The sequence below is a fragment of the Globicephala melas genome, chromosome 12, assembly GCF_963455315.2.
Source record: "Globicephala melas chromosome 12, mGloMel1.2, whole genome shotgun sequence".
Classification (NCBI taxonomy): domain Eukaryota; kingdom Metazoa; phylum Chordata; class Mammalia; order Artiodactyla; family Delphinidae; genus Globicephala; species Globicephala melas.
In genome coordinates, this window is record NC_083325.1 from 12,243,874 (window position 1) to 12,269,719 (window position 25,846).

Below are 25,846 nucleotides of genomic sequence, written 5' to 3' on the forward strand. Positions count from 1 at the left end.
TCCCAGCAAGCCGAAGGCGTCCGGCGCCGGCCATGCTTTCCGGCGCGTGTGAAGCTGTTGTCGGCATCCGGTGTGCAGGCGGACTCATGGATCCCGACGGCCGGTGGCGGCACCTACCCAGCGGGCCCAGCCTAAAGCACTTGACCGACCCCTCTTACGGGATCCCGCGCGAGCAGCAACAGCCAGCGTTGCAGGAGCTGACGCGGGCGCATGTCGAGTCCTTCAACTACGCTGTGCGCGAGGGGCTCAGCCACGCGGTGCAGGTGAGCGCGGCGTCCTCAGGCGAACCCAGGCTCCCCTCAGCTCTGGGTTCGCCTGCGGCCCTAGCCCCTGCTCCAGGCGGGCGGAGGAGAGGGGGCCCGGCGAGGATAGGGGTGGGGGGCTTGTGAGGCGTTGGAGGAGGGCCGGGGGAGAGGTGATTGAGGCTCGGGGTCTGGGAGGGGGAGATCCAGGAGGCGGGGGGAATGGGGCACATGCCGCGGGCAGGGGTCCCAGAGAGAGGACTGGGAGGTCGCAGTATAATTTCAAATAGTTGTAACTCCTTGACCGTGCTAGGTAGGCTCAGCGCGGGTCTGTGTTGAGGAAGGTATCGGTGAGGCATAAAAAAGAGGTTCCGTAGGAACCATTTGGTCCACAGGAAGTGATTGGTTCCATCATTACACAGCATTTGCTCCACATTAAAGTGATTGGTCTAGAGGGTCATGGTGCCAGAGTTCAGGTGAAGATGGTGGGGGGAGGGTCTCATTAGTAAGCATCCCCTTGTCTCCAGGCACTGGGCTCTAAGGGTGAGGGAGAGGCAGGCCTGTAAGAGACAGTTCTTGCTTGGCATCAGGTTTTGGGTGAGGAGGTGGAACTGTGAAGGCAGTCGGTGCCGGTACACTTGAGCACTGCTCTGACAAGGGGCGGCCGCATGGTACTCGGGGAGCACAGAGGAGGTCCAGCTAGTCCAGGTGTACACGAATTGAAGAGGAAAGTGCGTTCCCTCCAGGGGAAGTGAAGGAGCAGAGCCCAAGGGGACTCTACCCTGTGCTTTTGTTGGGTAGGGCTTGCATGGTGGGAGGGGTGGAGAGAATGTGGAGAGCTGTACCAGTCTCTGATGCTTGAACTCTATTTCACAAATAATTCGGAGCCGTTGAGGCTTCTTTGAAGTTTAATTATTCCTTGACCTGTTTGCGGAAGACAAGATATTTTTGTCTGATGGGAAATAATTTCTATCATGCCTGGACTCATTGTATCGTGTCTATGAGAAAAATTATACGTCTACTTAAAAGTTAATTGGCCCTGGGGTTTATGAAAACAATGAAAAAGAGCAGTGTTGAGATGATCAAGGAAGGTTTGACCTAAAATGATGGAGCACATGTACATAAGAGATTTTTATGGGTAATATGTGGACCAGCAGTTCTCAAACTTTTTGGTCCCAGGACCCCTTTCCACTCATAAAATTCTTGAGCGATTCCCAAAGAGCTTTTGTTTACTCTATTAGAAACTGAAATTGAGAAATCTTAAAAATACTAATTCATTGAAAAAGAGACCAATTTTATATTAACTTTTTATAAAAAATATTTTCTAAAGCAAAAATGAGATTAGTAGATGAATGATACTTTTGTGTATCTTTTTAATGTTTGGCTTATTAGAAGACAGCTGGATTCTCAACTCTGCTTGTATAGTCAGTCTCTTTTGATATGTTGTTTTGGTTGAAATACATGAAGAAAATCTGACCCAGATAACGACGCTGCAATTTAGTTTTTGAAAATGTTGTTCCATGAAGCACAGTAAGGTAAATGACTAATGTTTACAAAACCAAGGGGAAAATAGCCTTCATCAGATCTTGTTTTGCCCAGTTTCTTTGGAGTAGATTTCCTCCATCTGTGAGTGCAAGTTGATATGTCTGTCACGTTTGTGAATTGCCTACTTGCTAAAGTTTATTTGTAACCCCCAAACCAGTACTCGCCAACATCTGCAGGGACAAAAAATTTGAGTTGCCCATTGTACAGCCATCCCAACTCAGGTACGATAAGGCGACACTCTTGCTTTCTTGTTTCAAGTTCTTATACTAAAAATAATGAGATAGTAAGAGAGATATGCTCATTTTTTTCCAGCAGATTCAAAGTGTTCTTTTCAAAGTTTCTTCCGTTTTTCACGTTCTTATTGTGTTCTTTTTGTTGGTGATTTTGCTGTTTAAAACAGACATCATGCGTAGTGCTGAAGTGCTGTGTAATGTTGCTAAGTGTGAGAAGGCTGTGATGTGCCTTCAGAGAAAATGTATGTTAGATAACCTTTGTTCAGTCATGAGCTAGTGCTGATGGCTGTGAGATCAGTGTTAGTGAACCACGGTATGTATTAAATAAGATGTTCCTAAGTAGAAACACACATAAAGGGAATTCCCTGGTGGGCCAGCGGGTAAGACTCTGTGCTCCCAATGCAGGGGGCCCAGGTTCAATCCCTGGTCAGGGAACTAGATCCCACATGCATGCTGCAACTAAAGATCCCGCGTGCTGCAACTAAACACGCTGCAGCAAAGATCCCGGGTGTCGCAGCTAAGAGCCGGTGCAGCCAAAATAAATAAATGTTTTTTTAAAAAAAAAAAAGAAAGAAAGAAACCCACATAAAGCAAGGTTATGTATTGATCAGTTAATGAAATGCTGTGATCAGAGACTGGCAGGAACCTAACTTTGTATTTCCCCTGAGAACAGAGGTTCAGAATTCACTGATTCAGCACTTGTGGTGACTTTATGGGCCGTAACTATCTTGAATAATGAGAATTGGCTGCGTTGAGATATAGATAGTGCAGCAAATGGCTGGAGAAAGTGAATCTTCTAATCTCCTTTTGTAAACTATTGCTCTATCCTGAAATAGGAAATATGTTAAATTTTTATTTTAGAATAAAATACTGAATTCTAAAATACCAGCTTTAGATAAAATTTTAAAGTTTAGAAAAGGTCAGTTGAACGCACGTGAGGTGGAAGAACCTCCCTCGTATTCTTAGCTCCATTTTTGGCATTCTTGCTATTTCAGCACTAAGGCCAGGAGGTTGTTTAGAGTTAATACGTACGAGAACTCAGTGATGCCCCTTCCTCAGTTCAGCAGCGCTCCCCCCGGGGAGTGGTACAAAGAAGCAACTGCTGTGGAAGGGGAAGAACCACCATGACCACCACCAACCCCTTGCATGGCTCTGGCTTCAGTGTGAGGCCACCGTGGAATGAAATGTACAAAGATCAGCCTAAAGAATGGCATTATTAGAGTGTCTGTTGCTAAATCAGTAGGGTGTGTCTGTATCCTTGCTCTGTTGGCAGGAGTCCCATTTGTCTTGCATGCAGAGGGTACAAGGTACAAATGGGAGGGGTGGGGGAGAAATTAGGAGTTTGAGATTAACATATACACACTACTATATATAAAATAGGTAAACATCAAGGACATACTGTATAGCACAGGGAACTAACTATACTCGATATCTTGTAATAAACTATAATGGAAAAGAAACTGAAAAAGAATAGATTGTGTGTGTGTGTGTTTAATATATAAGAATAGAGAAGTCAAGCACTTGGTTCAGAGAACAGCTTTGTTCTGTACACAGCTGTATCCCTAGAACCTGCTACAGAATCGGACATGTAGTAGACAGTCAAAAAAAATCTTGTTAATGCATTACAGTTTTAGGTACTTAGGACGTGAGTAGACTGGATGTAGCTTTAGCTGTTTTTCAGATGTGTCACATTAGCATTATAGCCATCAATGCTTATAGAACACATGGGATTTGAAAGAGTCTTAGAGAAAAAAATACCTTGGAAATGCAAGCAGCTAACAGTGTGAATTGTGTTTCAGGCCATCCCTCCCTTTGAATTTGCTTTCAAAGATGAGCGGATCTCTCTTACTATTGTGGATGCTGTCATCAGTCCACCCACAGTTCCAAAAGGGAGCATCTGTAAAGAGCTCAATGTTTATCCAGCAGAATGCCGGGGCCGAAGGAGCACCTACCGGGGAAAGCTGACGGTGAGTACAAGAGACAGTGTATGACTTGCACACTGTACATTTTTGAGAATAAGCCTGGTGCCTAACACAGTTTATACCAGAATTCTACTTTCTTAGTGCTGTCATCCAAGAGATGCCGTCTTTTCAATCTAAAGCATAAAATCATTTAGTGTATGGTCTTCTGCCTTAATCTCTTCAAATACTCATTCTTGTGGATCTGGATATTTCCTTTTGTACGAAATAATTTTTTTCTCTCTCATTTTCATTTAGGCCGATATCAGCTGGGCAGTGAATGGAATCTCAAAAGGCATCATTAAACAGTTTCTTGGCTATGTTCCCATCATGGTGAAATCCAAGCTTTGCAACTTATACAACCTTCCTCCAAAAGCCCTCATCCAGCACCACGAGGAAGCAGAGGTACCTACAGGGGTCCCATGCAGTCCAGGGCCAGGTGACAGTAGAAAGCGCCGGAGCTGGGAGAGAGAGGACGGGAAGCTTGTCGGGAGTGGGGGAGGGGGGTCCGGATTTCTTTCTCTGCTTCAGTCTCTGGATGGGTAACGTGGGGCATTGAGGTTTTGTCTGCACACTGCATAGGCCTCATAATGAGTCTCACATGAGACAATGTATGGAAAAAACCCACTCCAGTTAGAGAATATGATTATTATGGGGAAAGAATTGGTAGGTTTTTCCTACCACCTGATACATATTTAGATATGTATTTGGTTTTTTTTAAAGCTGTCTTAACCCACATATCTGTCTCAAATGTCTGCTTTACCCACAGTCAGATTCTGTGGACGTATTAAATGCTTCATGTACCTTCCATTCAAGCCCTGTTAGGTGGCTTTGCAGTATTAAGTTGAAGTAATCAAGACATGCAAACACTACAAGTAGAACTACCATATGACCCAGCAATGCCACTACTGGGCATATACCCTGAGAAAACCATAATTCAACAAGAGTCATGTAGGGCTTCCCTGGCGGCGCAGTGGTTGAGAGTCTGCCTGCCGATGCAGGGGACACGGGTTCGTGCCCCGGTCCGGGAAGATCCCACATGCCGCGGAGCGGCTGGGCCCGTGAGCCGTGGCCGCTGAGCCTATGCGTCCGGAGCCTGTGCTCCGCAATGGGAGAGGCCACAACAGTGAGAGGCCCGCGTACCGCAAAAAAAAAAAAAAAAGAGTCATGTACCAAAATGTTCATTGCAGCTCTATTTACAATAGCCCGGAGATGGAAACAACCTAAGTGTCCATCATTGGATGAATGGCTAAAGAAGATGTGACACATATATACAATGGAATATTACTCAGCCATAAAAAGAAACGAAATTGAGCTATTTGTAATGAGGTGGATAGACCTAGAGTCTGTCACACAGAGTGAAGTAAGTCAGAAAGAGAAAGACAAATACCGTATGCTAACACATATATATGGAATTTAAGAAAAAAAAATGTCATGAAGAACCTAGGGGTAAGACAGGAAGAAAGACACAGACCTACTAGAGAATGGACTTGAGGATATGGGGAGCGGGAAGGGTAAGCTGTGACAAAGCGAGAGAGAGGCATGGACATATATACACTACCAAACATAAGGTAGATAGCTAGTGGGAAGCAGCTGCATAGCACAGGGAGATCAGCTCGGTGCTTTGTGACCGCCTGGAGAGGTGGGGTAGGGAGGGTGGGAGGGAGGGAGACGCAAGAGGGAAGAGATATGGGAACATATGTATATGTATAACTGATTCACTTTGTTATAAAGCAGGAACTAACACACCATTGTAAAGCAATTATACTCCAATAAAGATGTAAAAAAAAAAAAAGACCAGCAGACTCTGCTTACAACAGGGGGGCTGTGTTGTGTGGTGGGAAGAGGGTTTTGGTGGCAGATCTGGGTTTGACATCCAGCTGTTCCGCTTACCAGTCCCGCACCTTTGGGAAATTTAATCTCCCTGAGCCTCAGTTTTCTCTTCTGAAAATGGGCATATAGCTCTCTCTCATTATTATGGGATTAAATGTTATGCTGACATAGAGCACTCAGCGTGATATGCCTGCTTCATAGTAGCTCCTTATTTATTACAGAAACGTTCTATTAACTTATTAAAAATTAAATATTAAAAATATTTTCCTATTTAGCTAATCCAAATTTCTGGTTTCCAGAGCTTTCATACAGTCAAAAGCTTTTTAACTTATTCAAGAAGCCATACTTGTCTGGAAGCTAAACGATTACTGTTTTCATCTTTAGACTTCTCTTTGGAGTAACTTGTTTTTGTTTGTTTTGCGGTACGCGGGCCTCTCACTGCTGTGGCCTCTCCTGTTGCGGAGCACAGGCTCCGGACGCGCAGGCTCAGCGGCCATGGCTCACGGGTCCAGCCACTCCACGGCATGTGGGATCTTCCTGGACCAGGGCTCAAACCCATGTCCCCTGCATTGGCAGGCGGACTCTCAGCCACTGCGCCACCAGGGAAGCCCTCTACAGCCGTTTTAATGTGCTTAAGAAGACTTAATAAAGTCTGCAGTTTCCAAGGGATCCACAGTTCCTCTTGCCCAAGTGCACCTCTTCTGCACATCTGTTTACGAATGAGGGTGGTGATTGCAGTTGGTCAGTTTCATGTTTACGGGTGGTTATATATCTTTGTTTAACAGATTTTAATTCGTCTCTTTGGCAGGAAATGGGAGGCTATTTTATAATCAATGGCATCGAAAAAGTCATCCGAATGTTGATTATGCCTCGCAGAAATTTCCCCATCGCAATGGTAAGACCAAAATGGAAAAGCAGAGGGCCTGGCTATACTCAGTATGGTAAGTTGTAGTGATTTTTTTGGAATGTTCTTTTAGAAAAATTTAAGCTATTTTATTGGGTCGGCCAAAAGGTTCGTTCGTTTTTTTCCGTAAGATGGCTCTAATAGCAGTTAGTTGTCTTTAACTTCATTTGAAACAATTCTGTTAGATTGTATTTGACAGCTGTCATATCAGCGTGCATTTAAAAAAAGACATCAAAATTAGTGAATTTTTGTGTAGCCATTTTAATATTCAAGATGAAAGAAAAAAATCAACATTTTTCAGCATATTATGTTTTATTATTTCAAGAAAGGTAAAAACGCAACTGAAACGCAAAAAAAAATTTGTGCAGTGTGTGGAGAAGGTGCATTAATGATTGAACGTGTCAAAAGTGGTTTGCAAAGTTTCGTGCTGGAGATTTCTCTGGACGATGCTCCACAGTCGGGTAGGCCAGTTGAAGTTGATAGCGATCAAATCGAGACATTAATTGAGAAAAGTTAACGTTATAGGACTTCCCTGGTGGTGCAGTGGTTAAGAATCCACCTGCCAATGCAGGGGACACGGGTTTGAGCCCTGGTCCGGGAAGATCCCACATGCCACGGAGCAACTAAGCCCGTGTGCCACAACTACTGAGCCTGTGCTCTGGACCCCGTGAGCCACAGCTACGGAGCCCACGTGCCACAACTACTGAAGCCCGCGCACCTAGAGTCCATGCTCTGCAACAAGAGAAGCCACCATAATAGGAAGCCTGCACACCACAACGAAGAGTAGCCCCCACTTGCCGCAACTAGAGAAAGCCTGCGCACAGCAACGAAGACCCAAGGCAGCCAAAAATTAATAAATAAAATAAATAAATTTTTAAAAATCAACATTATGCCACGCGGGAGATAGCTGACATACTCAAAATATCCAAATCAAGTGTTGAAAATCATTAGCATCAGCTTGGTTATGTGAATCGGTTTGATGTTTGGGTTCCACGTAAGTTAAGCGAAAAAAACTTTCTTGACCTTATTTCTGCATGCGATTCGCTACTGAAATGTAATGAAAACATTCCGTTTTTAAAACAAATTGTGATGGGCGATGAAAAGTGGATACTGTACAGTAATGTGGAACAGAAGAGATCATGGGGCAAGTGAAATCAACCACCACCAACCACACGAAAGGCCGGTCTTCATCCAATAAAGGTGATGTTGTGTATATGGTGGGATTGGAAGGGAGTCCTCTATTACGAGCTCCTTCCGGAAAACCAAACGATTGGTTCCAACAAGTACTGCTCCCAGTTAGACCACCTGAAAGCGGCACTCGACAAAAAGCGTCTGGAATTAGTCAACAGAAAACACATAGTCTTCCATCAGGATAATGCAAGACCGCATGTTTCTTTGATGACCACTCAAAACTGTTACAGCTTGGCTGGGAAGTTCTGATTCACCCTCCGTATTCACCACACATTGCTCCTTCGGATTGCCATTTACTTTGGTCTTTACAAAATTCTCTCTCTCTTTTTTTTTTATAAATTTATTTTTGGCTGCGTTGGGACTTTGTTGCTGTACGCGGGCTTTCTCTAGTTGCGGTGAGCAGGGGCTACTCTTTGTTGCAGCGCACGGGCTTCTCATTGCAGTGGCTTCTCTTGTTGCGGAGCATGGGCTCTAGGCACGCAGCCTTCAGTAGTTGTAGCACGTGGGCTCGGTAGTTGTGGCTCGCGGGCTCCAGAGCGTAGGCTCAGTAGTTGTGGCGCAGGGGCTTAGTTGCTCCGTGGCATGTGGGATCTTCCCGGACCAGGGCTCAAACCCGTGTTCCCTGCATTGGCAGGTGGATTCTTAACCACTGCGCCACCAGGGAAGCTCCAAAATTCTCTTAATGAAAAAAATTTCAATTCCCTGGAAGACTGCAAAAGGCACCTGGAACAGTTCTTTGCTTAAAAAGATAAGTTTTGGGAAGATGGAATTATGAAGTTGCCTGAAAAATGGCAGAAGGTAGTGGAGCAAAAGGGTGAATACGTTGTTCAGTAAAGTTCTTGGTGAAAATGAAAAATATGTCTTTTATTTTTACTTAAAAACCGAAGGCACGTTTTGGTCCACCCGATATTAAAAAGTAGGTGCATCCAAACAGAGTCTTTGATATTTTTCTCCCATATATGTATAATTTTTTGTTTTTCTGTTAAGCATTTCTGTGTTATAATTTCATAGTGGGAAACCTTTCTACTGTGTTCAATTTTTTTTCAAACTGAATGAACACATGTATTTATGTTACTGCTTACGGTGCTGAAGGATGCTGACTTGGCCAGGTGTAGGTACAGGCCTCGGAACTCTCCTGGTTCAGGGTATGTGGCACTCCCCTCGGTCTCTGGCTGACAGTGACCTGGCCTCTGTTTGATCACTCTCCGTGACAGTGGCTGGCTTCACGAGATAGCATTTTGCATTCACGAGCCCTGTAGTTAAACAATTTATTCTTATAATTGAGCTAAAAATCAGTCTCTAATTGTAGCCATGCATGCTAAGTGGTAGTGTTGCTGAGTTTCTGACCGTTTGCTCTGTTTGTTTAAATAGGAGTTTCAATGCACTGTGTGAGGGAAGAACATTCCGCCGTCAATATGAACCTTCACTACTTGGAAAATGGCACGGTTATGTTGAACTTTATTTACCGGAAAGAACTGTTTTTTTTTCCTTTGGGATTTGCACTTAAGGTGTGACTTACTGAATATACTTCTCTCGTTAGGGAGTGAGTCACTGGAAATGGTGTCCTGCGCAGGATGGATATAGGTTGTCCTCATCAGAGTTCATGCTGTGCTGGCGTCTCCTACTGCTCCATAATAAGTTACCTCAGGGAATTTCCCGGTGGTCCAGTGGTTAGGACTCCTCGCTTTCATTGCCGAGGGCCTGGGTTCGATCATTGGTTGGGGAACTAAGATCCTGCAAGCCACGTGGCGCGGCCACCAACAAAAAAAGTTAACTTAAAAGGCAGTGGCTAAAGCATCGCTAAACATTTCTCCCACAGTTTCTGCGGTCAGGAGTTTGGAAGTTGCTCCAGATTTGGGCAGCTCTGGCCGGGGTCTCCGGAGGTTGCCGTGAGATGTCAGCGGGGGCTACGGTTGTTTGGAAGGCTTGCCCGGGGCTGGAGGATCCCCTTCCGAGGCGGTTCCCTCATGGCTGGCAAGTCACTGTGGGCTGTTGGCAGGAGGTCTCAGTTCCTCTCCACGTGGGCCTTTGCACAGGCTGCTTTGAGGCAGCTGTCTTCCCCAGAGAGTTAGCCAGGAGAGCAAGGCGGGAGCTGGAGGGCCCTTGAGACCCTGCCTTGAGAGTCATGCTTCAGCTTTTCCACCATGTTCCATCGGTCACACTGGCCAGCCCTGGCTCAGTGTGGAGGAGACCAAGGTTGTGGATACCGGGAGGTGAGGATCATGGGACCATCTTGGTGTCTATCATACAAGCATCGCCCTGATTTTGAAGAGCTCACTTAGATTCAGCGATAGCGGAGTGCTAATTTTTCTCGGGTATTAAAAAAAGAACAGAATGGTTACTAAATGATTAAGATGGTTTAGTTATTAGCAATTTTTAAAAAGAACCTTTTTTTCTTTTCTAGGCACTTGTCAGCTTTTCCGATTACCAGATTTTTCAGGAGCTCATCAAAGGAAAGGAAGATGACTCTTTCTTTAGGAACTCTGTTTCTCAGATGTTAAGGATTGTAATGGAAGAGGGATGTTCCACACAAAAACAGGTCCTTAGCTATCTGGGGGAACGCTTCAGAGTAAAACTCAGTCTTCCTGACTGGTACCCAAATGAACACGCTGCAGAGTTTCTCTTCAGGTATGTGTGCTTTTGTTTATTGGGGGTGGAAGGTGTCCATGCTTCCTTGTATTGATGTAGCTGGGGCTGGTGAGTCATCTGGGAATCAGAATGGCCCTGGGGGTAGGGTTCTGGCTTAGAGCAAAGTAGGGCCCAGCTTTGTTTCTGCAGTCATCCTCGCCTTTTTTTTTTTCTGGTAGCTTCATACCTTGTGTTGTACTTTAAAACTTTTGAAATAACTTCAGACTTCCAGAATTGCTGCAAAAATAGTACATTGGACACTCTCGTTCACTAGTTCTTAATATTTTTACCACTTTGCTTTCTCTGCATATCATCAGCGTTTTTCTTTCTACATCCTTGAAAGTTGCAGGCATCACGTCCCTTTATTTCCCCAAGGCTAGGACCTGGTCTTCTGTAACCACTGTGTAGTTATTAAAGGAGCCCTGCTCTAGACCAGCGCTGTCCCATCTGTATCCACGAGCCACACGCTGAGCATCTGAATGGCCAGTGCAGCCGAGAAGCTGAATTCAGTAGGACATCGAGTGGTATCGGCGGCTGAATCGTGCTAAGCTTTTTCTTTCTCTTTTGGCAGCCAGTGCATCTGTATCCACTTGAAATCCAACACTGAAAAGTTTTATGTGCTTTGTCTCATGACCCGGAAGCTCTTTGCTTTAGCCAAAGGAGAGTGCATGGAGGAGAATCCTGACAGTTTAGTGAATCAAGAGGTCCTGACCCCCGGGCAGCTCTTCCTCATGTTTCTGAAGGTAAATGCAGGCTGCTTCACCCCAGAGCAGTCGTACCTCTTGTGGGATGACGTGGCCATTTCCAGCAGTATTGTTTCCTGCATGTTTAAAATTTCTCATTTGGGCATTTTATGTAGTCTTTTTTTTTTTTCTTTTCTACTTTTTGTTTGTTTAGCAGTAACGGACTTACAGATCTTAGCTTGGCCAGGTTCAGAAATTTCTTTAATGTTTTTATAGAAGCTAAATAAAGACAATATCAAATCTTGGTCATAACATTAATGATAAAGTGTAAATGGCCTATATACACACATCCAGTCAGTCCCCATTATTCACAGAGTCTGTACTTGTGAATTCACCTACTCGCTAAAATTTATTTGGAACGCCAGCAGTGTCAGCACTCCCGGGATCATTTGCAGACATGCACAGGTGCTGAAGAACTGGAGTTTCCTGATGTTCATGGCCCCAGCTGAGGTCTGATGAGCTGTAAACAAGGGTCTCTACTGCCACGCTTTTCACAGTTTTGTGCTTTCTGTTGGTGATTTTGCTGTTTAAAGTGACCCCCAGGCTCAGTGCTGAAGTACCGTCTAGTGTTCCTAAGTGTAAGAAGGCTGCGACGTTCCTTATGGAGAAAACACTTGACAGGCTTTGTTCAGGCATGAGTTACGGTGCTGTTTGCTCTGAGCTCAGTGGTAACGAATCAACAGAATAAACTAAGGTGTCTCTCAACAAACACAAAAAACGAGGTCATGTATCGATCAGTTGACGAAAACGTTGTCAATGACCAGAGACTCCCTGAAGTCTAACCCTGCATCTCCCCTAGGAGCAGTGCTTCTGTGCTCGCCAATGCAGTGTTCACAGAGACAGGATAGGACACGATTACTGTAAATAATGAGAACTCTGTGTGTGTTGGGAGAGAATGTTGGCATGACACAAAAATAATTTTATAAGCAAGTTGACTTGGTAGCATTTTATATTTTGAATATCATCCCTAAAAAAGATTTAATCTAAGAGATAACAGAACAACGGCAGGGAAGATGGAGAGGACTGAAGTAAAAATCTCCAAGTTCCTAATCTGGTCAATAATTAAATTCTTACTTGAAGGTAATAACTTTTGTTTCTGTCTGCTCTGTCTATAAAATTAGATTGAGAAATTTTGGTAGTCTAGCATTTCCCTGATAAAAATTCAAATCAGGCAGAAGTTTCAGTCACCTTTAAAGACTAATTTACATTTCCCTCCTTAAACTGAAGCATGTGGGTTCGTTGCGGGCTGGCCATGTTAGAAGTACCTTCACTTGCACGACATTACCAAGGTGACCTGTTTCAGCAACAGAGGAAAGGAAACTTGGGACTTTTTCAGAGAATTCATTGCTTAAAAGTGTCTGATTTCCTTACCTTTGCCTCCGTTATACTCAAGCTTTTAAACCTCTGAATTCGGGACATGAAAGCAATCTTCAGAAGGTTCACGACAGTGACCTGATACGAATGACAGGCTTGTATAACCATCTCAGTGAGTGTTGCCACAGAGACTGAGGTCCCTGTGATTGGGTCCGAGGCTGCTTAACAGGGTTGGGGAGTGAGGGACGCTGAAGCGATTCCGCTCTGCAGTGTGAGAGCAGATGGGGAGATGCTGTACCTCCTTCTCAGCGCTGCGTCGCTCTTCATAGGCTTGTCCGCCCATCTCTACCTTAGCCCTTTTCCCAGAGAGCCTGGTGAGCCTCATGGGAAGCCTTCCTGGAGGTCTCGCTTGCTTCTGCTTGTACTGAGTGTGCAGACCGCACAGACAGGTCCACAATCGCTCGCCTGCAATTCCAGATCCAGAAAGTATGAGAACCAAAAAAAACAATAAGAGTTGGCATCAAAACCTGATCCGAACCAACAGGAGGCTGTTTGTAACTTGCATTTGCTCTACTTAGCATGACAGTTTGTGTTTCAGGGTAGAAACGTGTTCGATTATGAGCCCGTGCCTCAGTCTCCATCATGGGTGTTAGGTAATAAAAGGTCTGTGTGCCTGTCACCTTTCGGAAGCCTAAAAAATTCTAAATACTGAAGTGCATTTGGCCCACAGGTTTTCAGAGGTCCTGTAATGCCGTGCTTCCTGAGGAAGAGTTTGTTGTGAGGCTGAAGTAACCATGCAGAGCGCCAGCTTGTTGTACGTGCCCAGTAAATGCTAGCTAACCTCGAAGAGACCACGGGCAGGCCTCTGACCCAGGAGGAAGGTTTAGCTCACTCTTTCCGCCTCCCCGTCTCCGGTTCCAGAGCATTTTACCCACATCTCTGTTCCTCATCTCTGACTTCTTTCCTCTTTTCTCTTTTGTTTTCTCTTCCTTTTCCATTATGTTTCAACTTTTATATGAGAAGAACGTGTCGGTCTTTCCTACTGGCTTGTCAGTCAGGGGTCCTGTGTGTTGGGTGTCATTTGGGGACTCCGGGCTCTTCTTAGTTGTTTTGTTCTTGGGACAGCGGGCTGCTGCTTTGTCTCAGGGCTTTGTTGTTGTTGCCTGTTTCTGGGGTTGAAGGTCTTGCGATTGTTTGATAAGAGCATTTGAATTAAAAACTTTTCTAAGGCCCAAGCAAACCAGTTTCGGTTCTTTTCCATTAGTGTGGGTAATCTCGACTGGGAGCGATTTTGTTCCACCCCAAGGGACCTTTGAGAGTGTCTGGAGGCATTTTTGTGGGTAAGGGCCAGGGATGCTGCGGTAACATCCCACAGCTCACAGAACAGCCCCTCGTCACAAAGAACTATCCAGCCAGCTGCCCACAGTGCCGAGGCGAACCTCAGCACTGCAGAAGCCTGTATCTTCTGTCTTAAGAAATGCCTGAGCTGCAATCGTACTTTGAAAAGCTGTTTTTTCAGGTTTATAGTTTAGAGGTTTTCCGTGTCAAACGTACGAAGTAGTGGGCTTTTGTTATGGATGTGCAGGTTATGTAAGAGTAAATATCCAACTTGTGCTCATTAAAATACCTAACAATGTAAAGTTTTTCTTATTTCAGGAAAAATTGGAAGCTTGGTTAGCATCTATTAAAATAGCTATAGACAAGAAGGCCCAGAAGACCAATGTGTCCTTAAACACTGAAAATTTGATGAAGATTTTTACTCTGGGAACAGACCTTACAAAACCATTTGAATATCTTCTTGCTACTGGGAATCTACGTTCTAAAACAGGTGAAATTAAATAGAGAGGCTTCATTTAGTTACGATTTTCAAATTATTTGCTTAATGTGGATTTATATATTGCTGAGAGAGATTCTTTTCAAAAGTGAACTTCTTACTCATTAAAGACCGATTTCAAGTTGTAACTTTTGACAGGTGTATATTGGGCTGTAGACTGTCTGTATAGTTGAAATCTAATTTTAATGATCAAATGCATTTCCTGTGCCTCTTTCTACAAAACTAAAGAAAGCTTAGATCTCTGAGGAAAGGTTAACTAGATGGGTTGTCTGGGAGGGTTGTTAGACGTGCGCATCCCTAAACCAGTTGTATTAGAATGACTGGAAAACTTTAAAAAGTGGTTATTGAGGGCCCAGAAATCTTTTTTTTTTTTTTTTAAACAGATGATACTGGTGCAGATTCCTTAAGGGCTAACAAATGCTTGTGTGTTATCCAGCCCTCTTGGATGAATCCCATTTAATTACTTGCTATTTTATTACTCATTTAATGTTTTCCCACAAAGGAGATAGTATAGAGGAGATGGAGAAACAGTCGAGGCTAATACAGTTCGTGAAATCTGGGGATTTTTACTATGTTTTTAAGCTCTTCCCCTCACCAGAGCTGAGTAAACTTTGTGATGACCCACTCTGTGATCTCTAGTGTACTCTGAGGTTTTATCTTATCAGAGCCTCCAGTAAAAGATAGGCTTTTTTTTTTTCCTTAAGTTTAGCCCATTTTCATTGACATTTGTTTTATTAAGGTCTCGGCTTCCTGCAAGATTCCGGACTTTGTGTTGTGGCTGACAAGCTGAACTTCATACGCTATCTCTCCCACTTCCGCTGTGTGCACAGAGGGGCAGATTTTGCCAAGATGCGGACCACCACAGTACGCAGGCTGCTGCCGGAGTCCTGGGGTTTCCTTTGCCCCGTGCACACCCCCGACGGGGAGCCCTGTGGTCTGATGAACCACTTAACCACCATATGTGAGGTTGTCACACAGTTTGTGTATACAGCATCTATTCCAGCTTTGCTCTGCAACTTGGGTAGGTGGTGTACAGCAGCCTTGTCTTGTGTGCTTGTGTGGGTTTTAACAGGTGCAAAGCTATTAAGTTGTGCTTCTTTGGGGGCTGAGCAGAGAGTTCTTGTAAGGGCGATGGGTGAAACACTGTGGATAACCTGTGACATTTTGTAAAGCACTTGCTATCTTCAGAAGGTGTTGATGGCTCATGGAAGAGCGTTCTTTATTTAATTAGAGTCGATTCTTGGTATTTGCAGTACTTCTGTAAAGTCACCACTGGCACTGAATTAGCAGATACTGAGCCGTTGTTCCTGGGGGAACAAAAGATTAGGTTCCTGTGAGCCTCTTGGCACAGCGTTTTCATCAGCTGGTACATAGTCTTGCTTTATGTGTGTTTCTGTTTAAAGACGCCTTACTTAATGTATATTGTTGATTCATTAATATTGAGCTCTCAGCCAACAGCACTGTAACGATAAGCTCATCTAACACGTTTTTCCATAAGGCTCAGCAGGGCCTCGTGCTTAGGAACCAGCACTTTCACACTGTGCTTGAAGGCCATTATAAACGGCAGAATCACCAACAGAAGCACAAAGATGCAAAAAACATGGCACTGAACAGAGTGCGGAAAGGATGCTTGTTTACAGTATGAGCTGAAACAGACAGTGCGTCACCTGGTTTGAGCTCAGCTGGGAACACGTGTATCCGGCGATTCAAAATTTTCACTGCATGTCCTCAAATGATCAAAAAAGCGCCACTAGTATTGATATTGGGGTTACAAATAAAGTTTAGCTAGTAGGCAAATTTGTGATATGTGAACAATGAGGATCAAAGGTAATTAGATTATTGGGAAGAAGTTAACATGTTTACATGGCTCAGAAATCAAAATACAAAAGGTGCACAGGGAAAAGCCTCCCTTAAACCCCTGTCCCCCTGCTCCTCTCCTCACCGGCAATTAGAGACAGTAGATTTGGGGGGTCCTTGCTGAAATGATTTAGATATTTACTCAGGCAATACAAAAACATTCCGGTGTAGAGACAAGATGACTAGATAGCTAAAATGATGAAGCACTTGTTGAATGTGGAGGGAAAGTTAAATGTCGGGAAAAGCATCCTGATGTGATCATTCCGTTTCCTCGCTTCACCAGGCGTCACTCCAGTTGACGGAGCGCCACATCGGCCGTACAGCGAGTGCTACCCTGTCCTGCTGGACGGTGTCATGGTTGGCTGGGCGGATAAGGAGCTTGCTCCTGGCATTGCCGATTCTCTCCGACATTTTAAGGTGATCTCGAGTCTCTGTGAATTGTCCTGTCCTTCCGTCTTAGGTTTTCAGTCATTTTCTAGTTGAGGTAGCCCCAGGGCATTCTCGAGTGTCAAGGGGTCTGGAGGTCAGAAGCTAATTACAAAAGTGCCCATACATTCCCTCTGGTGGCAGCGTCTTGCCTTGTACTGACGTCATCAGTTAGGGTCAGTGACAGGTATTTGACCTGTACTTTTTTTTTGTGGTTTCATTGAGGCCCTAGTCGATTAATCTAACACACTTTTAACTTTTTTTTCCTTGGTAAATACTAGTGGCATATAGGGGACCTTGAAATATGGACTTTATATTTCAAGTAATATTGAAACTATACAAGATACAAGTCGTAACCTGTTGCCTTCTGGGTCCTGAGATACCTTTTTTTTTTTTAAAGGCCGTTCCATGCATCACGTGGATCTTAGTTCCCCAACCAGGGATTGAATCCGTGCTCCCTGCATTGGGAGCACAGAGTCTTAACCACTGGACCACCAGGGAAGTCCCTTGAAATACATTTTTTTTTAAGTAGAGGGCTTCCCTGGTGGTGCAGTGGTTGAGAGTCCGCCTGCCAATGCAGGGGACACAGGTTCGTGCCCCGGTTCGGGAAGATCCCACGTGCCGCCTTTTCACTGAATACATTTTAAAATAACACCAGTCATCTGTATATTATTTATTTATTTATTGTTTCAGTATTTATTTGGCTGTGCCAGTTCTTAGTCGAGGCACACGGGATCTTCGTTGCGGCATACAGGATCTTTTAGTTGCGGCATGTGACCTCTTACTTGTGGCATGTGGGATCTAGTTCCCTGACCAGGGATCGAACCTGAGCCCTCTGCAGTGGGAGCTCAGAGTCTTAGCCACTGGACCGCCATGAAAGTCCCCAGTAATCTATGTTGTAGACATCAGAGGATAGAATTTCATTTAGTATGTCTACACACACATTCTTGGTTTACCTTTTCCCCAGTCTCAGTTGTACGCAGTCTGCCTGATACTGGGACTGAGCCCCCAAGAAAGTAGGGCTTTTGCCAACTCTGGATATGGGGCGAACGGCCATCTGTGTGGGGTTGAGACTGGCAGGGCACTAGGTTTGTTACCTGCAAAACTGATTTAATTCTAAAGATGGTGCTTTTCACATTTGATCTGCTTCTCCACTATACCCACCTCCTGGGTGGCAGGGGAGATAGATGTAAAATACTTCATTTATTCTTAATTGAACTCTTTTTTTTTTTTTTTTGAGAACAGGTTTTGAGAGAAAAAAGAATTCCTCCCTGGATGGAGGTGGTCCTGGTCCCCATGACAGGAAAACCAAGTCTGTACCCAGGATTGTACCTTTTTACCACTCCTTGTAGACTGGTGCGGCCTGTGCAGAACTTGGAATTGGGCAAAGAAGAACTAATTGGAACTATGGAACAGGTACATAGACTATGTGTGATTGTATAGTATGCAACTTTCAGAGACTTAGTAACTATTTCTTTTTTAAAAGTGTTACTGGGGCTTCCCTGGTGGCGCAGTGGTTGAGAGTCCGCCTGCCGATGCAGGGGACGCGGGTTCGTGCCCCGGTCCGGGAAGCTCCCACATGCCGCAGAGCGGCTGGGCCCGTGAGCCATGGCCGCTGAGCCTGCGCGTCCGGAACCTGTGCTCCGCAGCGGAAGAGACCACAGCAGTGAGAGGCCCGTGTATCGCAAAAAAAAAAAAAAAAAGGTGTAACTGTTATAATCACAATTGGGGCATTTGAAAGAAAGTCAAAGCTTATTTTCTGCCTCTTCTGTGACCAGCATGAAGCAGTTTTCATGCTCATCAAACTTGAGAGAGGGTTGGCAGTCACATGACTTGCCTTTCCCATCCCGCTCAACTCCCCACGTTCCTTGGCAGCCAGCTCTGCCTCGGGTGGTGAGACTGAAACGTTCCGTTAGAACCGCTCTCAGTCTTTGCCTGCATTTCTGCAGTTGCAAACTCTGGGCTTTGTGCTACTTTAAAAAAAATGTTCCTCCTTCCTGTCTCCCTTCACGATTGGACCAGGGTAGATTTAGAATGAGGTGTGTAAGGCATGTGGTATTTCTAACTGTGGATCCCTTCAGTGTTCATGATACTGGGTGCGAAGTTTTTCTTTCAAGTCTGTGAGAACTAAACTCTGAGAGAGAGAGCTAATACGTGTTAGCAGTCACAGTTATTTTGTATGTTGAACTTCCTCGTCCTTCCTCTTTTCCAGATCTTCATGAACGTTGCTGTCTTTGAGGATGAGGTTTTGGCTGGCGTTACCACCCACCAGGAGCTCTTCCCTCACAGCCTGCTGAGTGTGATCGCCAACTTCATCCCTTTCTCTGATCACAACCAAAGTCCAAGAAACATGTACCAGTGCCAGATGGGTAAGGTGGAGGGGAAGGTGGTGGTAGTCACAGAAGAAAAGGGCTTGTAGTTTCTTTTTAAAATTTATTTATTTTATTTACTTTTTATTTTTGGCTGCGTTGGGTCTTCGTTGCTGCACGCTGGCTTTCTCTAGTTGTGGCGAGCCGGGGCTACTCTTTGTTGCGGTGTGTGGGCTTCTCATTATGGTGGTTTCTCTTGTTGTGGAGCACAGGCTCTAGGCGCTCGGGCTTCAGTAGTTGTGGCTCGCGGGCTCTAGAGCGCAGGCTCAGTAGTTGTGGCACACGGGCTTAGTTGCTCCACGGCATGTGGGATCTTCCTGGACCAGGGCTCGAACCTGTGTCCCCTGCGTTGGCAGGCAGATTCTTAACCACTGCGCCAGCAGGGAAGTGCCTTAAATCTGTTTTAAAAAATTAAATCTGTATGGTTTTCTGTCATTATTTCTAAAAATAATTGCTTCTGCCTCATTCTCTCATCTCCTGAGACTTCAGTTATGCATCATATATGTTACGCCTTTTAGTGTTGTCCCATAAGCCACTGGATTTTTGTTCTCTTTTTTCAATCTTTTTTTCTTCAGATTGGATCATTTTTATTGATCTATCATATTCACTGTCATCTAGTGCATTTTTATTTCAGAAAGTTAATTTTTTAGCTTAGAGCTTCCATTTGTTTCATTTTTATAGTTTCTGTTTTATCTGAGAGTCTGATCTTCATTCATCGTGAACATAATTTTCCATTACATGAGCATAGTTATAACAGGTATTTTTAAATCATTGTCTGCCAATTCCAACATTTGGGTCATCTCAGGATCAGTCTCCATTGATTGCATATTTCTTGAGTCTTGGGCACGTTTTCCTGTTTCTTTGTATGTCTAATAACATTGGATTGGATTGTGGACAGAAAATATGTTGTAAAGACTAGATTCTATTCTGTTCCTTGGAAGAGGGCTGGTTTTTAGATGCTGGAAGTCAGCTGAACAGCTGTTGAAGTGCACTCTTTAGCCTTAGGTAGGCTGCCCACGTCTGTCCCACCGCACATAGTGCTGGACGGAGTCCACCAAAGATTTGGACTCAGTTTATATGCAGAATGTGAGGCTCTCCCTTTATGGTTCTCTCCTTTCTGAAATTTCCCCCTTACGCTTCCAACTGCTGTCGTGCTCTGAACTCTGTTCCTTGATTCTTCAAGCCAATAAGACTGTGGGTTTCTGAGCTTTAGCCGCTACACTGACTGAGCCATCCGGTAAAAAATTAAACAAGAAACAAGACATTAAAAACTGAAAAAACTGGAAATTCACTCTGAAGTTGCTTTTGTCCAAATGTTAATCCCTCTCTAATTTCTATTTTTTATTACATTTCAGTGCTTTCAGGTAGTGTGTATATGTATGTAGTTGATTTTCTTTTCTGGATTTTATACTTACATGTTGGGGGTGATATTGTAGGAATATCTCTCTATATACTGGAAACTAGAAGTCTCCCTTTTTAAAAAAATTCCCCTGTGTATGTATTTATTTATTTTAGCTTTTAAAATCATTTTGGGGTTTTTTGGGGGGTTTTTTGCGGTATGCGGGCCTCTCACTGCCGGGGCCCCTCCCGTTGCGGAGCACAGGCTCCGGACGCGCAGGCTCAGCGGCCATGGCTCACGGGCCCAGCCGCTCCGCGGCATGTGGCATCCTCCCGGACCGGGGCACGAACCCGTGTCCCCTGCATCAGCAGGCGGACTCTCAACCACTGCGCCACCAGGGAAGCCCTAAAATCATTTTGTCTTGAATTGATTCTCTGTACTGTAAGGTAGTAGTACAAAGAAGCGTCTTACCTGCCCCCTGTACCTACCTCACTATGCACAATTTACAAATACCAACATCTTACTCTGTGTGTGTGTGTGTGTGTGTGTGTGTGTGTGTGTGTGTGCGCGCGAAAGTAATCTACTTAGATAGTAGTTACTGTCACTCCATCTCTCCCCCCAGTAGTAGTAATATCCTGTAGTTTGTATATATCCTTTACATCCCCTTTTTATGCTTTTATTACATGTGTATCCATAAACTAGGTCTAGAATTGGGATGTGTGGCAAATGTACATGAATGCATCATATTAAACGTCATTCTGTACTTTTTCTCATTCAGCATTGTTTTCATGGCTCCTGTTGATACACACTTGTCTACTTCATTTTCACCCCAAGTATTAGTCTGTAGTAAACATAACCAGCATGATTAATTTCTTTATTCATTCCCCTATGATGAATATTTAGTTTCCAATTTTATATGTCACCTTTATAATTAAGGAGGAAAAAACGAAATACTAATTTTTTTTCCCTTCGTAGGTAAGCAGACTATGGGCTTTCCACTCCTAACTTTTCAAGACCGGTCAGATAATAAACTGTATCGTCTTCAGACTCCACAAAGCCCTTTAGTGCGACCATACATGTATGATTATTATGACATGGATAACTATCCAATTGGGACAAATGCCATTGTTGCTGTTATTTCTTACACTGGCTATGATATGGAAGATGCCATGGTAAGTTCTACCAGGAGACGTAGTTGCATCCTTTTTCGTTTTTAACTTCTTTGTTTACCATCAGGTCACTGAAGGAGGATTTCTTGTGTGCCCAAGTGCCTAGTATTTGGTGCATGGCTATGCTGTTAAATAGTTAATTCCTGGTCTAAGTTAAAAGTGGCAAGCCTTGAGGGATATCACTGAATATTCATATGCATAGAGCCTGCCTATTTGAGTGCATAGTACGAGTAGATGTCGAATGAATGTAGTCTTGGAAATATCTACCTTTATTGTGTCTGGATTTTAATAGCATAGGTGATTTAGGAAATGTGGATAGTTTTAAAATCAAATGCTTAAACCAGTTGTAATTCTAACCGGGTTTATTTTGAAAACTCTCATTTGGTCTCAGTCTCTTAATGATTCTTTGACTTCACAGATTGTGAATAAGGCTTCTTGGGAACGAGGCTTTGCCCATGGAAGTGTCTACAAGTCCGAGTGTATAGATCTGTCTGAAAAAATCAAACAAGGAGATGATAGTCTGGTCTTTGGAGTCAAACCTGGTGACCCACGGATTCTGCAGAAGTTGGATGATGACGGATTGCCATTTATTGGAGCACAACTGCAGTATGGAGATCCATATTACAGCTACGTAAACCTCAACACCGGGGAAAGCTTTGTGATGTACTATAAGTAAGTTCGCATAACCAGTGCTGTGTCTTTTGTTTGTTTTTTGTTTTTTCGGTACACGGGCCTCTCACTGCTGTGGCCTCTCCCGTTGCGGAGCACAGGCTCCGGACACGCAGGCTCAGCAGCCATGGCTCACGGGCCCAGCCGCTCTGCGGCATGTGGGATCTTCCTGGACCGGGGCATGAACCCTGCGTCAGCAGGTGGACTCTCAACCACTGCGCCACCAGGGAAGCCCACCAGTGCTGTTTCTTAAAGGCTGTTTCTGAGTGAAATTGCTGGAGGTCAATGCAAGTTATTTTTCAACAGGAGAATTTTTGGAGAAAATATAAGCGGTAGCTTAGTTATTAACTGAATGGACATTTCTTAAATGAGACAAAGTTCTGTGGTCTGTTGTACTGCCTTTGTTTTTCTACTTTTCTTGTCAGTCTACTACAATTGATCAGCTAATCTGTGATTTATTTTAAAACTATATTATTCAAACTTGAGCATCTCTCTTGGACATGTTGTTAGTAATGTTTCCCAGCTAAAATGTTGAGTTCATTATACCTCTTAATAAAAATAAAATTTTTAAGCTTATTTTACAGCTGTAAAATTGGTTTCAGTAGTAGGTCTTCAGCTGCCTTTCTTGCTAGTATTCTTTCAGATCAACACAGTTCTCTAGTGAACATAATCAGTAGCCCTATTCATAAATACACTTTTAGGGATACCAGCCCTATCTGTATTGGAGAATAGAGGTGAGAATAAGTTCTGCAAATATCCTTTATGAAGCGCTAACTATATCAGTAAAACTTAGTATCTCTATACATTTTGACATTTTGTCCGGTTTATTTTTTCCTAGGAGTAAAGAAAATTGTATTGTGGATAACATCAAAGTGTGCAGTAATGACACCGGAAATGGCAAATTCAAGTGTGTTTGCATCACGATGAGAGTCCCTCGGAACCCAACTATCGGGGATAAATTTGCCAGTCGTCATGGGCAGAAGGGCATCTTGAGCAGACTGTGGCCAGTTGAGGACATGCCATTCACTGAGAGCGGGATGGTTCCAGACATTCTGTTCAACCCTCACGGTTTTCCATCCCGCATGACCATCGGTATGCTGATTGAGAGTATGGCAGGGAAGTCTGCAGCTTCACATGGCCTCTGCCATGACGCCACGCCCTTCATCTTCTCCGAGGAGAACTCGGCCCTGGAGTACTTTGGTGAGATGTTGAAGGCTGCTGGCTACAACTACTATGGCACTGAGAGGTTGTATAGTGGCATCAGTGGGCTAGAGCTGGATGCAGACATCTTCATAGGTGTGGTTTATTACCAACGCTTACGCCACATGGTCTCAGACAAATTCCAAGTTAGGACAACAGGAGCCAGAGACAAAGTCACTAACCAGCCTATCGGGGGAAGAAACGTCCAGGGTGGGATCCGTTTCGGGGAGATGGAGCGGGACGCCCTTTTAGCTCATGGTACATCTTTTCTCCTTCACGACCGGCTCTTCAACTGCTCGGATCGGTCTGTAGCCCACGTGTGTGTGAAGTGTGGTAGTTTGCTCTCCCCGCTGTTGGAGAAGCCACCCCCATCGTGGTCCACCATGCGCAACAGGAAGTACAACTGTACTCTGTGTAACCGCAGTGACACCATCGACACTGTTTCCGTGCCTTACGTCTTTCGGTATTTTGTAGCTGAACTGGCAGCTATGAACATCAAAGTGAAACTGGATATCGTTTAACTTGACGCTGGCCTTTTGGGTCAAGATTGCTATCAGATTAAAACAAAATGTAACTTTGGTTCATTGAAGCTGTTAATAGTTACTCGAGTTTTTCAAGGTTAAGAGTGCTCAACCAAGACCTGGCAACTAAGAATGCAGAGTTTCTGAGTTGCTCTGGTATAATAACTGCTGAAGATGACGTTCAGTGTATTTGTTGCTCTTTAAAAGTGATACACTGATAAATAGAAGGATATTCAGGGGAAAGTCTTTCCACCCCCAGGTTCTTCGTATCCTGCTTTCAGCAGGCAGTGACAGTCAAACATTTATTTGTCCATGTAGAGCAGAGCAGCCCAATAGAAATAAACAGTGTAAGCCACATATATGTAATTTTGTATTTTCTTAAAGTAAAAACAGAGTTTTTTGAGGTGTAATTGTTGTACCCAAAACTGCACATATTTAATGTATATAATTGGGTGCGTTTGAACATATGCACACACTTGGGAATGATCCCAATCATGGTAACAAGTGTCACCCCCAAAGGGTTCCCTGTGCTCCTGGGGGTGGTTGGTTTTGTTTTGTTTCTTGGCGTTTTTACGGTAAGAACACTGAACTTGATCTCTACCCTATGGACTATGGATAGAACACAGATGAATATATCGCCCCATAAAAACAGTTGTTCAAAAGATCGATATGTGTCTCTAGAAACTGGGTCTTGGTGTAACAAAAAATAATGTATTTATTGAAGGAAAGAGCGATAAAACTGAATGGTGTGTGTAACAAGTTTATGAGTGAATGGCTGCTAAAACACATAGAAAAATACAACTCAAGACTGAATTCTATATGTGACTAGAACAAAAATGTATCTAAAAAGAGCTATACTCAACACGGAATGATATGAAGTGTATCTATGAATGGACAGTTTGTATAAAACAAAACTGTCTACTCAAAGGAAATACCTGAACATAAGAACGAATGACATTTTTTAGAATAAACTGTTGTAGAATGGGAAAAACTATACACACAATTATATGCTGTGTATCTCTATGAATGGAATGTTGGCAGAACAATAATACATTAACATAAGACATTTCCATATACATAATTGAATTATACTTTTGTATCTCCCTGAATGAAGAGTTTATGAATCTAAATGAATGTAACTACTGAAAGGATTTATACGCAAAAGAGAATGATGCAAAATATATCTATACATGGAACGTTGGTAGAAAACAGAAACAGGAGGTGTCTACAGAGAGAAAACGCCTATGTACAATGCGTATTGTGGGTCCCTGGAATAAAATGTGGTTAGAATGGAAAGGAATATATCCACTCAAAGAAAAGCGGTGTACACAACACTGAATGATAGGTTACTTATCTCTGCACTGAATGTTGGTATAACAACAAGAAGTGTATCTAATGAGAACGAGTGATGTGTTTTTATCTATAAATGAAGTGTTTGTGAACACAAATGATGTATCTGGAGTATGAGAATATAAGCAATTGTACCTGTTAAAAGGAAGGATTTAGAAATGAGCCTGAAAGGTTTTCCCCTGTGAATGGATTGCTGGCAGAACACATGGGTGTCTGCTGAGACAGACTGCCATATGCGGCACTGATGATTTGTATCTGTAAGTGGAGTGTTGGTGAACCCAGATGAATGTATTTGCTCAAGTAAGAACGGTATATACAAGATCTGTGCGTGCGTGTGAAATTCATGTGTAAATATATATAGGTATATAATCTCAATAAATAGGAGAACAAGCAAAAAATCTACTTAAAGGAAAAATATACTCAAAAGATTGAATTAATGTTATGCAACTCTATGAAAAGCAGAGAAAAGTACCTTCAATGGGAAGACAGAGCTAAATGTAAAACTGAATAAGTTACTTATA

At 43.6% G+C, this 25,846-nt stretch overlaps 1 protein-coding gene across 2 annotated transcripts; it reads left to right on the forward strand.

Annotated features, from left to right (window-relative positions):
- Positions 1-25,646, forward strand: POLR1B (RNA polymerase I subunit B). 2 transcript variants are annotated; one of them, XM_030837375.2, is made up of 15 exons: positions 1-263; positions 3,820-3,987; positions 4,237-4,383; positions 6,620-6,752; positions 9,278-9,414; positions 10,311-10,534; positions 11,106-11,277; positions 14,248-14,419; positions 15,165-15,446; positions 16,566-16,699; positions 17,954-18,124; positions 18,921-19,077; positions 21,392-21,588; positions 22,004-22,257; positions 23,093-25,646. In XM_030837375.2, the coding sequence occupies exons 1-15, from the start codon at positions 33-35 to the stop codon at positions 23,973-23,975; spliced, it is 3,462 nt and encodes a 1,153-aa protein (XP_030693235.2). In that variant the 5' UTR covers positions 1-32; the 3' UTR covers positions 23,976-25,646. The 2 variants fall into 2 exon arrangements, with proteins under 2 accessions (XP_030693235.2, XP_060165143.1); XM_060309160.2 differs by lacking the exon at positions 9,278-9,414 and having other exon boundaries at positions 6,620-6,706.
- The last annotated feature ends 200 nt before the right edge of the window (positions 25,647-25,846 follow it).

Bases quoted from the DNA above. Each gene is read 5' to 3' on its own strand.
- POLR1B (XM_030837375.2), top strand. From the start codon at position 33: ATGCTTTCCGGCGCGTGTGAAGCTGTTGTCGGCATCCGGTGTGCAGGC. The intron at 14,420-15,164 runs GTGAAATTAAAT...TGTTTTATTAAG, and splicing joins GAATCTACGTTCTAAAACAG to GTCTCGGCTTCCTGCAAGAT. The intron at 18,125-18,920 runs GTACATAGACTA...CCTCTTTTCCAG, and splicing joins TAATTGGAACTATGGAACAG to ATCTTCATGAACGTTGCTGT.